Source organism: Vicia villosa, linkage group LG1 (genome assembly GCF_029867415.1).
Source record: "Vicia villosa cultivar HV-30 ecotype Madison, WI linkage group LG1, Vvil1.0, whole genome shotgun sequence".
NCBI classification, from domain to species: Eukaryota; Viridiplantae; Streptophyta; class Magnoliopsida; order Fabales; family Fabaceae; genus Vicia; species Vicia villosa.
The window spans coordinates 98,374,248-98,392,283 of record NC_081180.1 but is presented as its reverse complement, the minus strand read 5'-3'; the positions used below and the strand labels follow the sequence as shown (position 1 = coordinate 98,392,283).

The window sequence follows — 18,036 nt, the reverse complement described above, 5'->3', positions numbered from 1 at the left end:
CCAATCCTGTCTGGACTGCGAGCTACCCAACCCTAAACGTCCCCGGCCCAAAACGGGCCTATTTCTAAAAAAGATAAAAATTTCTCCTTATTTTTCTAAGCATCCATGAAATTGCATGCAATAATATATATATATATATATATATATATATATATATATATATATATATATATATATATAATTAGGATGTCCAAATAATCCATATAAGTTATAATTAAAATGTAACACAACACATTAACTTAATTCTAACTATTTAAAATACATCACAAATTATCCAATGTAACACACAAAATTAAATAACTTGTGCCAACAAATTTTAAGATGTAAATATTCATGACAATTATAATTTTTTAACAATTATATAATTTGATTGACGGGGTATTATTTTATAGCAATATATATATATATATATATATATATATATATATATATATATATATATATATATATATATATATATATATATATATATATATATATGATTTGTACTAACTCTATCTTTTCTTAAAAATTACATCAGAATTTTTTAAATCTCAATTTCAACCTTATTTTTAATTAGAATACATCATGGTGTTTTTTTTATACTATCTACATAATTATATTAGGATGAAACCTTTTAATTTAAAATTAAATCAAACCTATTATACTAGGTTATCAAAAGTCGATGGTTTGATATTTATACCTTTATAGTACCATAAAAAATTAAAATATATAATACGCAAATTGTTTATAACATATCTTTATGAATTAGGAAAGGAGAATTTCTAATTAAATTTTAAAAAATTTAATTTTTTTCAGCCTGGCAGGCTACCCATGGCCCATACCGGCTGACCCATATTTTTTAGGGTTTTTTCGGGCCGAACTTAAAAAGGCCTGTTGTAAATGGGCTCGAAAAATAAAGCGCAAGCTCTAACTTTTTTTAGACTTGATAGACCGACCTATGGGCTCCGGTCTATTTTGACAGCTCTAATCTGGATTAGTAAATTCTCAGGGAAGTGATGCACATACTTATTGAGTTTTCAAATTAAAATAAATTAAGAATTACGCTGCCCTAAGAACACATGTTAAGAAACCTAAAAATACAAAATTTATATTGGAAAACGTAATATTAATTATCAATTTTTAATTAAAATAATATACAATTTTCGGATAATTTTTCCCCATTTAACTCTTAACGTTAGCATTACCCTACCTATAAATTAAATATTAAAACTGAATATTACTAGCATGTGACTTTGTGTTTCAAATTTCAATGCAATAATGTCTTGAATTTTTATTAGATGTGCGCAGACATAACATGAGCATACAAAGGATTACATTAAGCAATATAAAGACAAACATACAAAAGCAATGTAGTAAAATATATGAGAAACTTTTAATTAATTTGATTTATTGTCATTTCTAATGTGTTAGATTTTATTTTATTCATTTTTAAAAGAAAATTAAGAACATGTGACATTACCATGACATCAATGTGATGGTATGTAAGAAGGACCGAGATATCCTAAAACGAAAGTCATTAGACTATCTTTGTCCACACACTCCCAAAGCTTGAAGTTAATTATTATGCCTAACATGTGTTATAGTTAGTGAATGAACTATGTTATATTTTATTGAAGTTGATGGTTTAATGTTTGATTAAAATATTGTCTTGAACAAAGGCTAATGACTCTAGACATTTTAATCGGTCGCCTCAAGCAAACGTTCTATCAAACGGAGCCACTCATGGTATTATGTGGGCATGTGCCCCCACTATTATTCCCCTCATGCATATATTAACTTAGCATCTCTATCTTTATATATAGCATATAGTTAGTTAAGTACTGCGTTTTTAAGCCAAGACAATAGCAAATTATAGATTCTTGTTGAAACCATTATACATCAATGCTTTAACTATTTGTTTGTATTTTATATATTATACGCTATAAAATATATTCTATAATAAAATTCTTATAATAGTGTTTTAAAGTTTTGTTAAATTAATAATTGATAAATTACTGATATCTTTATTCAAAATTGAAATGAGATCTCATAGTTATATAATTTTTATAATTATTGTCACTTATTTTATAGAATTAAAAATATTATAGTAATAATATTTTTTTAAATAATACATACTTTATTTATAAAAATAATATATAATATATAATATATTAAATATAAATTAATTAGTATGCATATTAATATAAACAAGTTAAACTTATATTCAATTACAAATACAAATGTTTGTAAAACTATTTATAAGTAATATAAGAAAGTGACATAATAATAAAAAAATTAAATGTATGTACAATTGATTTTTATTTTTATGTGTCAAACAATACATATAACTTAAAATTATGATTTGTCAAAAAAAACTTAAAATTAACATGTTCATAAAATTATATATTGCCCCATATCTCCGTCCCTGCTATCAGTTGTGTAGCAAGTGTATAAAGTTGCATGTATCTTTGCTAGTTCTAGAGTGATTTGAATTCATTCTATTAACTTACTGATATCATTGTTACATTTACGTTGACTCGCCATGATTATGCTAATCTCACCCTCAAACCAAACACACAAAAATAGTAATGGGTTTATTAGACTGAGAGATTTTACTTGTTATGAATTTCAATATTGAAAGAGACATGAACACAAATAATTTTTATAAACTAACAAAGACATTAAAGTTGGTCGTAGTGCCGACTTATCAGCATATTTGCAAAATCAAAAGTTATTGAATCACCAATAATAGAGGAAAAATGTCAAAATAAACTCACCATGAAACTGCTATGAACCAAGCACTAGGCGTTGCATTATCATTGCACCCTACGGAGTATTTTCCAAGACCCTTATTATAGGAATCCTTGCTGCCTTACTGGGAAATAAATACTGAAAGATTATTTCATCATATAAATGTTAGACCTTCACAAAAGGATCCTTGTGGCCTTTTCAGACATATAATTGTTGGACCTTCACTAAAGATTTCTTGTCACTTTATCACGAATATTACTGTAGGACCTTCATTGAAGGGTCCTTGCCTCCTTATCAAACATATAACTGATGAACTTTCTGTTAAGAGTCTCACATCGGACAATATATGGCCTGAACATGTCCTTATAAGTGGGGGCAATCCTCACCCTACAAGCCGGTTTTGTAGGGTTGAGTTAGGCCTAACCACACTTCTTAACATGGTATCAGAGCCTCGTTTAAGATCCGGTGGGCCACCTTCTATGGTTTCCGCTATCGGGCCACCCGCCATTTATTTCCACGCTCCAGTTGTCTAGTCCTGGGCGTGAGGGGGTGTGTTAAGAGTCCCACATCGGACAATATATGGCCTGAACATGTCCTTATAAGTGGGGGCAATCCTCACCCTACAAGCCGGTTTTGTAGGGTTGAGTTAGGCCTAACCACACTTCTTAACACTTTCATTGAAGGATCTTTGTCTCCATACGAGACATATAGTTGTTGAACCTTCACTAAAGGATCATTGTCGTCTTATCATACATATAATTGATGGATCTTCATTGAAGGATCCTTGTTGCCTTATTAGACAAATAACTGCTATACATTCGGTGAAGGGTCCTTGGCTCCTTATTAGGCATATAAAAGTTTGTATTTGATAAAAGTACAAATGCGTGACAAACCCAAACTATTAAGGGATGACAGAGTCTTTAAACATGTTATGAGGTTGACAACTAGCTAACATGAGATGAGAGGCTCTATATATGCGTATTTCCGTGTTGTCGCTGCATACCAAAATATTGAGATATTTATAGTCACCAAAGGCTTGGATCCATGAATTCCTGAAATATAGAAACCACTATGGGAATGGGTATTGATTTCTTTAAATTCAAGGAGCACACTTAATTCTCACGACTCCTTAGGTGCCATTTGTTGATGCAATATACATATTTGTGTGATCGGCGTTACAGACGGAAACACAAAAGATTCAGGCGATGTATTCGAGAAAAGAGCACCCTATCAAAAAGAGAGGCACTTAAACTAAAAAGGGATGATCTATAAAGGATGATGCACAAAGTGTAGGCCTTCAAAACTCCCTCACGACCCCTTCTAGTTACACCACTACATAATCCCTCAAGCACAAGGCCTTGTAGAGGCCTACTATTTTAGTCCTTTACTTATATTTGGGCTATTTGTAGGAGCCTTATCGAAGCTTTATTCATACCTTCAGTTTTTTAGACTTAGTTGAGTCTTTCAGGCGAGACTTAGTTGAATCCCTCAAGCCATACTTAAGTGAGTCTTCCCGAAGAGACTTAGTTGAGTCCCAAAGGCGAGACTTCTTTGATAGCCAAACCATAATAATCTTTTGTAAATATCATAATATCTTTACAAGAGTTTTCAAAAATAGGTGTCTCGCTTTCCTACCAGTCAACTATAATCATATCTCAGATTGACTGAATTCCAAGTTCTGGGAATGAGTCATCCATCTAACTCTTCGAGTTTATATGCCCCATAATGAAACTTTTGATATATATGATACGGTCCTTCCCAGTTAGGTTGCAGTTTTCCCTGCTGGACGGGCGCAACAAATTTTTGTAGCACTAAATTGCCTTCTAGCATCTCTCTTTGAACCACCTTGGAGTTATATCTTCTGGCTGCACTTTTTCTAGCGGAAAAATCTCTAATGTGGGTGACGTCTATTATCTCATCAATTAGGTCAGCAACACATCTTAACCTTGTCTCGTTTTCCTCCTCATTGAATTAAGAGTGACCCCATGGTAGCATGTCGATTTTGACTGGCAACATGGCATCCATCCCATACACTAATGTGGAGTTTTCCTGGTGATGGAGTGACTGGTGGTATAATACGACCACAACACTTCGTACAACTATTGGACCCACAATCCCTTGGTGTTATCAGTTTCTTCTTGATCGTCTTTAATATTATTTTATTTGTCGATTCTGCTTACCCGTTCTCATATGGGTGAAAGACCGATATGAACTTGGTTTGTACTCCCATGTCATTGCAAAAATCAACCACGGTAATGCCAAACTGAGTTCCACAGTCTGAAACGATAATAGCAGGAAAATTGCACTACAAAACAATGTGTAAATTGTGGCAGTTGTTTTGAGAAAATTGTGGCGGTTTGAACCGCCGTAATTATCAAATACGGCGTTCTTAAAAACACCTTAAATTTGGTTGCCGCAAGGAAAATAGTGGCAGTTTAAAAGTAAACACCGTGCAAACCACCATATGTAACACAGTTTAAAGTGGCAGTTTCTTTATGTATAGCGGCGGTTTCAAACACCATATCTTTCACATATTAAATAAATATCTTCAAATTATGTCGGTTATAACCGCCGTAATATACTGGAAATTACATATCCTAATTTACCTATAATATTAGCTAAAATAGCACTCTGTAAACCAACATAATTTTTCAAATTAATTTAAAAAAGGTCTCTTTGAAATATGCTACACTAAATTTAAATTTTTTTTGCTGCAACTTAACACCAACACTAAAATTAAATTAAAATATCTATAATAAATGTACATTTATGCATTATTGTAAAAAAAAATTAAAGAACATATTTTAAAAGGACCAAAAATTCTAGTTGTATTGAACTGAACAATAGTCACACACACTCTTGGAAACAATACATAATAATAGTCTTATAGTCTATATATTAGTACTAATTAACAAGGTTATTAATCTACTGTACCTTTGAAAAATCTTGTACTAGTCTACTTTTCTATATATGAAGAGTGTTAATGTTATAGAGGGCCCAAATTTGACTATAGAAACCCATTGGCTGGAGTTTCAAAGGTAGAAATTAAGAGACTTGATAATGCAATATTAACATACTTGCAGTTTTTATGTTGTCCTCACCTGCAGCAGATCATTAACTTTTAGAACCTCTTTATAGTAGGATTAGTTCTAAGTGTATAAACCAAATAACAGGAGCTTAATTATGCAGTTAATTAGAATGACATTTAAACAAGAGCAATGAACATACTATAAAAAAATTATCATAAGAATCATTTGAAGTCATACACAGACACACCCCATACATTAAACGCAATAAGCAACATGCTTTTACTAATAAATAGTATTAAAAACTCATTGCAGTTCATTAAGAAACTTGTCAACTAGATGAAAGGTTGGTAAAATGAAACTAGCAGGTTTGTGAATTGAACAAAGTATATAACATTGTAAAATTAAACCAGAATCCTTCTATAATGAGGCATCACCAACATTCTGCTGGAAAGCGATCTTATGATTTTTGTGATCAATTTTTGAGTGTTGAGGGAAATCAAAGGGCATTTTATCAGCAGAAAGTCATGCATCATTGAACACCTTGATCACTACTTTCAGGTGCAACCCATCCCTGTAACACCAAAACAACAATGTTAATCACCCATAATATAAGGAGTTGGAATTATAAGAAGCTAAACCGGTGCTTTTAACTATAAATGGCTAAACTTATGTCAGGAATGTATTTCAAGTTCAGATTGCAACAAACCATAAAAGATCCTATTCAACCATATAAATCTATGTCAATGTTGTTGTAGTATACTGAACTCACTTTAATGATAAACTAACTGGACAGGAAAAGATCTTATTCAACCATATACAGGATAGGTGGATTGTATTCTCACACAATCATGCATCTTACGACTCACAAAATGTTTTTACTCATGATTAAAAAAATAGATAACTTAAAGGTACCAAAACTAACGATCATTAGGCCTGTCAATAGTGTCAAAACCAAGCTAAAACTCAGTACCTTAGGTAGAACGATGAAACACCATTTGACTCATTATCGTTGGATCAGCAAGTCCACCTAGTCCTTCCGTCAACCACAGACACATGCGCCGTTATGTTCATTTCTTTTGCCTTCACTATTAACGGAGCATGAAGGCCAGCCTCCAGACCTCGAATGAGGTCGGCGCTAGTCCCATCTGCTTGTCAGATGCCACTCTTCCGCCACTCTTCCTGTTTCGATCTAGTTGATAAGTAGGTCTCACTCTCTCCAGCGTTTTCTTAGTGACAGAAGTAGCAAAATACCAAATAACTTTACCAAAATATTTAATACAAGTCAGAAAACAGATAACAGAATCAGAATATAATGTATTAGTTGAGATTAAAGTCCATCAAATAAAAAAAGAAAAGAAAAAATAGAAGCAAGAAAAACAGGGGAACTCCACATTATACAATATCATGCTGCAGAACAGAACAAAAGCAAAACACCTCTGTTACAATTAGAGCGGAAATCATATTGTGAGAAAGGATATCAAATTATCACCCGAGTCTCGTAAACCATAACAGTTATGTCAATATCAGAAATCATATTGTGAAAAACAAAAGCATAGTATTACCTTGAAGCAGAATGAAACAGTAGAACGATCGATTGCCGAACTGCAGATTGCGGAGTAGTAAAACAGAACAGCAAAAAAACCTGATTGTAGAACTGCGGATAGAGGATTTGCGATTGAACGACGTGAAAATGATGGTTCAAATTATTGATAGGGCCGATTATCAGGGTTCCATATTGATATAGAAGAGGTGTGATTCCAATTTCAAATCATAGTTAGGGTTTGAATTAGAATAAAAGGAATAGATTAAAATCAAAAGGGTTTGCGGGAAACTGAACGGTGGAAAGAAATAAGAGAAATTTGAAATCCAAGCTTTGAGGAAATTGAAATTTGGAGAGGAAAGGTTGAATGCGAGAGAGGGGATGCAGTTACCATGCATAGATAGTGCATAGATTATTATGGACCCTTGGATCATTGGATCAAATTCTAGACATTAATTATTATTACTCAATATTCAATACTAGATTAAAAACATGATCCAATGGCTTATATAGGCTTATGTATGGTGCATAAGAAAAATCCTTTTGCATATTAGCCAAAGCCCGAGAGAGGGTTGAGCTCAAACTTACGAAGGATGAGAGGAATAATGGTTTTGTTTATTTTATTTTTTTTAATTCATACTGTAACATTATTATTATTATTATTATTATTATTATTATATATTATTAGTTTTTTTTAAAAATAATATTATTGTTATTTAATATTAACAAAAATATATTTTATTATATATAAAAAGAATAAAAAAAGGGGGAAGAGTGAGATAAACGCGAGCCACATGTTAGTTCGAAATTTTAGAAACAATTAAGTAAATAATGGCGGTTGAAACCGCTATTTTATTACTAACATTACGTCATTTGATAAAACCGCCGTAATTAACGTAAATTGTGGCCTTTTATACTAAACGCCATAACTAAACCGCCATAATTTACGCAATTTTTTGTAGTGTTGAACCATCACATAATCCTCTTCTAATAAAAGAGGTAGACTGTCTCATCTATGATCTTGGATATGGATTCCACCTCTATTAATTTCACGATCAAGAAATTTAGAAGGTCGGTAAGGTCCTACAATGTCCATGTCTAACTAATAAATTGGCCAGAACATTGCCACAAAATGAATTAGTTCAACTAGTGCATAATGTAGATTAACATATCTATGACATTTATCACATTTCTTAACAAAGGACGTGATGTCCCTCATTAGTAAAGACTAGTAGTAACATGCTTTTAACAGCTTGTGGGCCAAGGTTCGCCCACCAATATGGTTGTCATAAGCCCCTTGATGAACTTCATCTAAGACCAGAATGATTTTGTATTCACCCATACAACTTAACATAGGAGAGACTCTACCCATTTTATAGAGTTCCTGACATCGGGATATACTTTGTTGCACGCTTGTGAATTTGCTTCACCTCTAACTCGGCTTTTGGCAGTTTTCCTGACTGCAAATATTAAATTATTCGCTTCATCCAACTGCCATTGAGGGAGGTGTCGATAGTGTTTGCCTCCACCGCCTAAATTTTAAGGATGATGAGCATTTCTTGCATGACTGCCCTGAAATTCAATTCCATGGGCACATGCATTATCTCAAAGGTTTTGAAACGCTAGAGTTCCAAAGAATGTGAGAATGAATCTGAACCATTGGATTTTAAAATAAATGGTGGAGATTATGGATAAATCTTTTTTATTTCAAATATAGGAGAGAGAAAAAAAGATTCACCCATAATCTCCACATTTATTTTAAAATCCAATGGTTCAGATTCATTCTCACATTCTCATATAAATATGTCATTCTCATATATATATATATAGGGTTAAATAGTGTTCACCCCCTGCCAAATAAGCGATATTCGGTTTTCCCCCTTATTAAAAAAAATTTTAGCCTTTGCCCCTTAACAAAACCTTAATGAGGGAGATTCCATCAGAAATGCCTACGTGTGATGGATCTTCTGGCTTATGTGGCATGGTTGTGACACGGTGGCAGTGTCTCCCTCTATAATTTGGGATTTAGGATTCACGATGTCATCTCATTTTGATTTTCTTCCATTCTTGCTCCTTCAATTTCTTCAGGGCCAATCGTGGGTGGGTTTATTCCCAAATTTTAGGGTTACGTTATCTCTTCTTCTTGATTCCAGTTGCTTCATCCTCTCTTCGTGATTCCAGTTGCTTCATCCTCTCGTCGTTCATACTCTCACATGTGGAAATGGAAACCAGTAAAAGTATCGGTAGCTGCAATTCCTACACCTCCAACGTGAATTTCAAGATCCCCACATGTGGATGCAGTCGTCCCATGAAGATGTGGGTAGCCAAGACGTCCAAGAATCGCGGACGGAAATTCTGGAAGTGCAAGAATGCAGGAGTAAGGTTTTAGGTATTTCATTTTTTTGTTAAATGGGTTTACTGAACATTGAATAAGATTGCTGTTTTGTAATTGTTGCAGATGGAGAATAGTTGTGATTTTTTTATTTGGGATGACGAAATCAGCAGTTCGGAACATTTATGCAAGGACTGTGAATTGGCAAATATGAAGGTTAAGTTGATGGAAGGAATTCTGGAAAAACCCAAATTGAAGCAGGCTGTTTTGAAGAGAAGCATTTCCCATCTGAAAGTGGCATTGTTTATGTCCTGGTTTTTGTTTGGTGTAATGTACACATATATGTAATGAAATAAATTCATATTTGAGACAAAAGATGTAACTGACAGTTATATGCAATGTAATGTGTTTTGGTTATTCAATTAATGTGATTTAGTATGATTCATTAAATTCTTATAATTTGTTGAAAAATTTGGTTGATAATGTAGCATAAAATTACTTAACAGACAAAATGGATAACAAAAGGACAACCATTGTACCAACATTGTACCAAAATACATCATCATTGTACCTCCAAAAAAAGCACATAAACAAAATATTGAAGTTCACTAGCATTATACATAACTAGGACTTATACATAATCATGACTTAATAGTTCTTCTTCAATTTCTTCTTCCCACGCCTTGACTCATCATTGTTATCTTCATCAGTCACTGATATTGGTTGTTCAGAGCTAGCATCTGGGCCAGTTATTGGTTTTTTAAACCAGAACAACTTCTGTCTTTCACTTGTCCTCCTCTTGATTGGCTTGGTAGGTGACATCTTTTTCTTACCTCTCCTTTGTGAGGTTCCATCCATAGCAGAGCATTGGGTAGAGTTAAACTCTGGCAGGCTTGAGATCACATCATCAGTGATGTCTCCAAAAAAATCAGTCTGATGTGCATCAGTTTGAACTCCATCAGTTGCAGCAGTTTGGACTCCATCAGTTGCAGCAGTTTGGGCCACATCAGTTGCACCAGACTCAGCTCCATGAGTTGCATCAGTTTGAACTCCATCTGTTGCAGCAGTTTGGGCTACATCAGTTGCACCAGACTCAGCTCCATGAGTTGCAGCAGTTTGAGCATCCAACTTAACCTTTTTCTACATGAATGAAGAACAGCATTTGTTAATTTCATATACAGGTTGAAAAAACATTTTGAGTTGTGATAGGGACTAGAAATACCTTTCTTTTAAGTGCATTGGGATTCTGAGTTGTGCTTTTGCAAGTTTGAGCATTGTGACCAAATTTGTCACGAATGGTGCACCTATAAGACACACCTGGTAATCTCCTTCTTCTAGCACCTTCTTCTCCACACTCCCTAATCCTTAATTTCTTAGGCCTGCCAGGACCTCTCTTGTACATGGGGGGCATTATTGGATCAGCTTCTACCTCAGGCCACATTTCTTCACCATTTATTGGACTTATAGGAAAACTATAACATATGGCATACTTGTCCCTATGATAGCAACTGTCTACAAAATCTTCTGGATTCTGTTGTCTGAAAGATAGAGAAGCAATAGCATGTCTACAAGGGATGCCAACTAGCTCCCAGAAATTACAAGTACAACTTCTCTTAGCAATGTCAACTACAAACTTCTGACCATTATATGAATGATTCACCTCAAAGGTCTCTTCCATTGCCCAAGTGGGCAACCAGTGCCCACTTAGCATGACTTCTTTATCAAGCCTCTTCCTAGGTATTGGCATTACTTTATGAGGCCATTTTTTTAGTTTGGCTGATGAGGCAGAACATCTATTCATCAAGTACAGCCTAATCCACTCACACATGGTCAAGATAGGTTTGTCTCTTACACTTAAAATGGTAGCATTAAATGATTCAGATATGTTATTCATTAGTACATCACATTTAGGGTAAAAGGAAAAAGCATGCTTACACCATGACTTTGGAGGAACACCAATTAACCATGTCCAGGCATCAAGATCTATCAACTTCAATTCATTCATCTTTTGTAATCAGCCTCGGTAGTAAGTGGCTTTTGCAGCCTCCATCATTAGATCTCTAATGAGTGCACCCCCTCCAAATTTTTTCTTGAAATTGGCATATAGATGCCTTAAACAAACCCTGTGCTCAATTCTTTCAAACATCTCTTCAAAGACTGCAACAAGACCCTGCAAGTTAAATTACATTAGTAACACACAACAATAACTATAGAGGTTGACAAAAGTCTCATGAAAACATACCTTTTGTTGGTCTGATATGAACACATATTTGTTGCTCTGGCCCACATCATTCATCAACAGCTCCAAGAACCACTTCCAGCTTTCTTTTGTTTCTGTCTCCACAACCCCAAAAGCAAGTGGAAAATATTGATCATTAGGGTCCCTCCCTACAGCAATTAGCAACTGACCACCATACTTTGTTTTAAGATGGCAGCCATCCACTCCCACAAAGGGCCTACATCCATTAATGAAACCCTTTTTGCATCCCTCAAAGCAGAAATAGAAGCAACCAAATCTTGGTGGGATTGTTGGATTAGGCCTTTCAACAGTTATAGCCAAAGTGTTTCCAGGGCTGGCCCTTAATAACTCTGCAGCATACCTCCTCAATATTGCATATTGCCTATCTGCATCTCCCTCCAACATCTTCTTGGCTATGATTTTTGCTTTCCAAGCCCTACAAACAGTTATACCTACAGAGTAATTTTGCCTCAGATCTTGTATAATATCAGTGATTCTGACATCTTGTGAGGTCTGCATCTTCTTCAAAACAATCTTAGCCACCCACCTTGAATTTGCAGATTTATTGTCTAAAACCCTAGCACAAGTGTGTTTGTCTACAATGGTTTTTATAGCAAATGTCCTCTTGTGGCCCACTTTGGAGCATAGCATTAAAAACCCACAAGTGGCCCTGCACACCACCCTAACCCTATCGCTTTCATTTTTGACAAAAGTAATTTGTCTCCCATTTAATACAGACCATTCACGTATGGCATACCTAAATTCATCTAGGGAGTTGAATTCCATACCCCACTGAAATTTAAAATCCTTATTTAAATGCTCCTTTTTGAACTTTTCAAACTTTTGGACTTTAGCTTTCTCACTATCAGACAAATCAGGATCAGAACTTTCCAACTCATCACTAACATATTCATCTTCCTCGCAAGGTTTCTCTTTACTAACACTAACATATTCAGCAACTTTTGGGACCTCTTTCTGTGGTAAACTTATATCTATCCCCTCAAAACCATCAACAAGCGCAGTGGCCCTCTCATCTTCACTATCACCTAGCCCCTCAACCTCGTCTTCATCACTTCCTTCCATCTCACCAACCTCATTAACACACCTAGGAATTCTTACGGTTGCTCCAATATCTACAACATCATGCTCTATAAAAAGTTCCCCGTCAATTCGATTCACACAATTATATGCAGCAAAGTCATAACAATCATCATCCTTTCTAATCTGAAAATAATCTTCACATATTTCACGAATTAGAGTCCAGATTCTATATGTCCCTTCACGGTAACCCCAACCCATCACCAACCTATGTATACTATCCAAGGTAAACTCTTCTAAACGGAGTCCCGAAACTAACGACGACATACCACCTCTATAAATCGTACGACCGTCGTTCAGAAACACAAACTCCCCACCATATTGGATTACAGCACTGAACTTATCGTTAAACTGAAATCAGAATAATCATACATTACAAAAACCCAGCATTGATACTAATCTTAACTGAAAAAACGAAAGACTAGGTACACATACCTCCTCATCACGAACGGAGGTTCCTCCTTCTTCGTTCTTGTTTGCATGCCTGACTTTCTTCTCCGTCTTGGACTTTACCGCCTCCTGCTCCTTTTTCTTCCTTTGCTTGGACTGTGACGGCAGTTTGTTGGCCTTTGACGGTGGCGGAACATTTTTCTTACACGCACGTTTCTTCTTCCCCATTTCAAGTTTCTAACAATGTTAAACCCTAAAATTGCAAGGGGGATTATGTATATAAGGATGAAGAAATATGAGGAGACACTGCCACCGTGTCACAACCATGCCACATAAGCCAGAAGATCCATTACACGTAGGCATTTCTGCTGGAATCTCCCTCATTAAGGTTTCCCTCTGGAGAATCTTTATTTGTTAAGGGGCAAAGGCTAAATTTTTTTTTAATGAGGGGGAAAACCGAATATCGCTTATTTGGCAGGGGGGTGAACACTATTTAACCCATATATATATATATATAAAATGAGAAAATTATGGGATAAATAGTTATTAAAATAATTTATTTATTTTTATTCTTAATTTCATATTTGTGTCAAAATCATTCATTCTAATTGGATGACACACACACACACACACACAGATATCTACTTAATATAAATCCAAGGTTGTCATGATGGCAACCTTGAAGAGAACTCTAACCCTAATGCTTATGTGGCATGATTTTAGCAACTCTTAACACAATTCTAACCTATGTGGCATGATTTTAGAATTTTCAATTTTTATAAACCAATTTTTTTCTAACAATATTATTAAAGTCATTGCTTTAACCACTATTTTTTTAACAATATTGATCTTTCTAACAATATTTTTTTATTAAATCATTTTTCTAACAATAACATCAAATAGTAAAATATTAATAAATAATCATTACTTTATTACTGATCCTTCAATAATTATAAAATATACACTTATAAAAATAAAATTTTAAAATTTTACTATTTCTTTATATATTATCATAATCATAATTCACCTACACTTCTTCAATTAAATAAATAAATAAATAAATAAATATAATAATAATAATAATAATAATAATAATAATTACCAGTAGTAATAATAATAATAATTATTATAATAATAATAAATAATTTAATCAATTAACTAATTCTATATAAATACTTTTTTATGTATTTTCACATAGTTATAACCTCCTCCCAAATATATTCTTCTAATAAATTAAATACTTTAAATAAATACTAATAAATTTTTATAACTCCACCTCTTCAAATAATATTCGTAACCTCTCCTACTAATTAAATAATACTAATTAGCAATAAATAAGATTTAGTGAAAGGTTGGTAAAAATTAGCAATAAATAAGACTATGAATTCTCACGCATATAATTCATACCATTAAAAGGTTTTTATATTTAATTTTTGACATTAAATGATAGTTATGAATTTCAAAGGTATATATTATACCTTTTGCGGGCAAGAGGATTGATAATTAACAGCGTGTTGTTTCAATTTAGTTTTTCTATACTAGAATTAGAATTAGAAGAATAATCTGGTAAGGAAATTTTGATATTTTCTTTTAATTCTCCTTTTTTTTTTAACTCTATTCAATGACTACGAATATTTAATTTTGTTTATTTTTATATATTATATATATTTATATATAATTTTTAAAATTTATTTTAATTTCCCCTTTTTTAAATCTATACATTGATTTAAAATATTTAATTTAATTTATATAAATTGTATATGTTTTTTTTTCCTATTCTAGATCAGAAGAATAAATGGTATGTAATTTCCCCTGGTACTTAGATGTGGGGCGAAAACGATTCAATGGATGGATGATGATGGCGCATGGTATTGTCATGGAATGAGAAGCACCAGATCCGAGAGCCCTCTCAAGCAAATGCGTGCGTTTTTACTTTTCAAACTGGCCAATGATAGCGTGCCAGCGCATCGTCTCCTACCTTGGGAATATATATACACTTTAAAATTCTCTTTTCTCTTTATACACTCCATACATTTATTTAATATATTTATTTTTGTTTATACATTTATATTTTTATGTTAGTTCAGAAGAATAAATTTTTATTTATATATATATATATATATATATATATATATATATATTGCATTAAAATTATTAATTGCAGTAATGATATAATCATTTATTGTGTTTGTGGTTTTAAGAAAAAAAATTCTATTATGTCTACACTAATTTTTTAATTTGTTCTGTTTTCAATAATTTGAATAATGTTCTTTTTATTTAGGTATTGCAACCGATTGACCAAATATTAAACACAAATTTTTTTCATAACAAAAATAATATATAAAATTAATGAGTTTTAATTTTTCATTTAATTAATATCATATAAAATAGGAACATGAGTGGTGAGTACCCACTTTAAAAAATATTGTATCATCAATAATATTGCATTTAATATATCGAGAAAATTTGTTAAAGATTATAATTAAAAAAATAATAAATATAACCGTTTATATTAATAAATGAAATTAATTAAAAAATATATAACTACAATATTATAATAAAATATAAAATATTTCTAAAAACTTATTAAACATCATAAAAATATCCAAAACCATGTTTAATACTCTAATTTTTATTTATTTATAAAATTAAACATCAAAACTAATATAAATTCCTGTATTGATAATTATTTATTAATTTTAAATTAATTAATAATAAACAAGACAATATCACTATACTTCAAAATATATTTAATTATTGAACTATTTTATGATTATAGACTATACAATTTGTTATATAGAACAATGACTTGCAATGGATTAATATATAAAAAAAATGAGAACTGAAATATATACAAATAACGTGATAAAACAAATCTTTTAAATTAATTTTAAAAGGGTTAATAGTCATTTGCCCCCTGCAATAGTAGAGATATTCGGTTTACCCCCTTTTTAAAAAAAAATTGTTTTACCCCTATAATATTTGGGTACCCCCTAAACGTGTAAAAACCAGGGAGTAAAATCAAAAAAATATATTTTACAGGGGGTAATTTTCCCTCTTAGGGGGCAAAAGACTTACAATTTTAATATTATAGGGGGTAAAACAATTTTTTTTTTAAAAGGGGTAACCCGAATATCGCTACTATTGCAGAGGGCAAATGACTATTAACCCATTTTAAAATAATAAGCACTATTAGGATGACATATAAGAAATTCTCCATTTCACTCTCTTCAAGTTTTCATTTATTTTATTTTATTTAATTTGTAAATTTACAGTGGTGGAAAGTTATTAATATATTATTATATAAAAATAATTATTCATTAAAGTCATTGAATTTTTAAGATACAAATTAATTGGATATAAAATTTAAAATAATTCTTATATTATTTACAATTACGTTAATTTTTTTATTACTCCTTGAAATTCAACATATCTCAAATATTATAAACTCATATATAATAATAATTGATCCTCCATATTATTCTTAAAATTTAACTTTTTCTCAAATATATATTTATACTATATATAATATTTATTTAAATAAAATTATTTAAAAAACACTCTACAATCAAAACAATAATCTAAATTTTTAATGAAGTTTAAAATTTTATAAACAATGACAATAATATATTATAAGGCAACCGCGCAACGCGCGGGTTATATACTAGTATCTACTTAATATAAATGCAAAGAAGTTATGATGGTAACCCTAACCACATGTCATCTTAATAACAATGTCAGCCACATGTCATCTTGATATCAATTCTAAATACAAACCCTATTTATACAAACTCTATATTAAAATAAATAATAATTATAATTATAATAATAATAATCTTACACCGCCACTATTATTAATAATAATATAATATCTAGGTAGTAATAATAAGATAATGCTATGATCGCTTTCGAAGTTATTCATGCTCTGAAGAGAAGGAATTCGGGAAATAATGCACAATTGGCCCTAAAAATTGATATCAGCAAAGCTTATGATAGGGTGGATTGGGGCTTCTTGAAGGGGATGTTGGAGAGGTTGGGATTTGAGGAGAGATGGATAAAATGGATGATGATGTGCGTATCTTCTGTGAATTACTCGGTTCTTGTGAATGCGGATAGTGTTGGCCCTATTCAGCCAGGGAGAGGTTTGAGGCAGGGTGATCCTTTATCCCCGTACCTCTTTATTCTTGTCACCGAAGGTCTATCAGCTCTTATTAAAAAAGCCGTTGCTAGTGGGGACCTCCATGGAGTTCGAGTTTGTAGAGGGGCACCTAGTGTGTCCCACCTACTTTTTGCTGACGATTGTTTTCTGTTTTGCAGGGCAAATCTTACTGAAGTTAATAATATCATGGAGATCCTTCGGGTGTATGCTGACGCTTCAGGCCAAGATATTAATTTATCTAAGTCTGAGGTATTCTTTAGTAGGAATATTAGTCGCCCAGCTCAAGAAGATTTGGCGAGTATTATGGGGGTGAAGCATGTCATGGGCACTGGTATCTATTTGGGACTACCGTCTCTTATAGGCCGGTGTAAGAAGGACACTTTTGGGTATGTGAAGGATAGGATTTGGAAGAAGATTAATGCCTGGAGAAGTAGGCCGATTTCTAAAGCGGGAAAAGAGGTGATGATAAAGTCGGTGCTTCAGTCTATTCCATCTTATATTATGAGTCTCTTTATC

The 18,036-nt window shown here is 32.6% G+C and overlaps 1 protein-coding gene and 1 long non-coding RNA gene across 2 annotated transcripts; both read right to left on the bottom strand.

The window, feature by feature from the left end:
* Positions 1-6,151: 6,151 nt before the first annotated feature.
* LOC131613231 (uncharacterized) lies at positions 6,152-7,651 on the bottom strand. Its single transcript, XR_009287590.1, has 3 exons — positions 7,325-7,651; positions 6,733-7,020; positions 6,152-6,333 (listed from the first exon to the last, which is right to left on the bottom strand). It is a non-coding gene; the product is annotated as an uncharacterized LOC131613231 (long non-coding RNA).
* A 3,997-nt stretch (positions 7,652-11,648) lies between these two features.
* On the bottom strand, positions 11,649-13,589 carry LOC131650014 (uncharacterized). The gene is made up of 3 exons (XM_058919758.1): positions 13,407-13,589; positions 11,877-13,322; positions 11,649-11,804 (listed from the first exon to the last, which is right to left on the bottom strand). The coding sequence occupies exons 1-3, from the start codon at positions 13,587-13,589 to the stop codon at positions 11,649-11,651; spliced, it is 1,785 nt and encodes a 594-aa protein (XP_058775741.1).
* Positions 13,590-18,036: the final 4,447 nt, after the last annotated feature.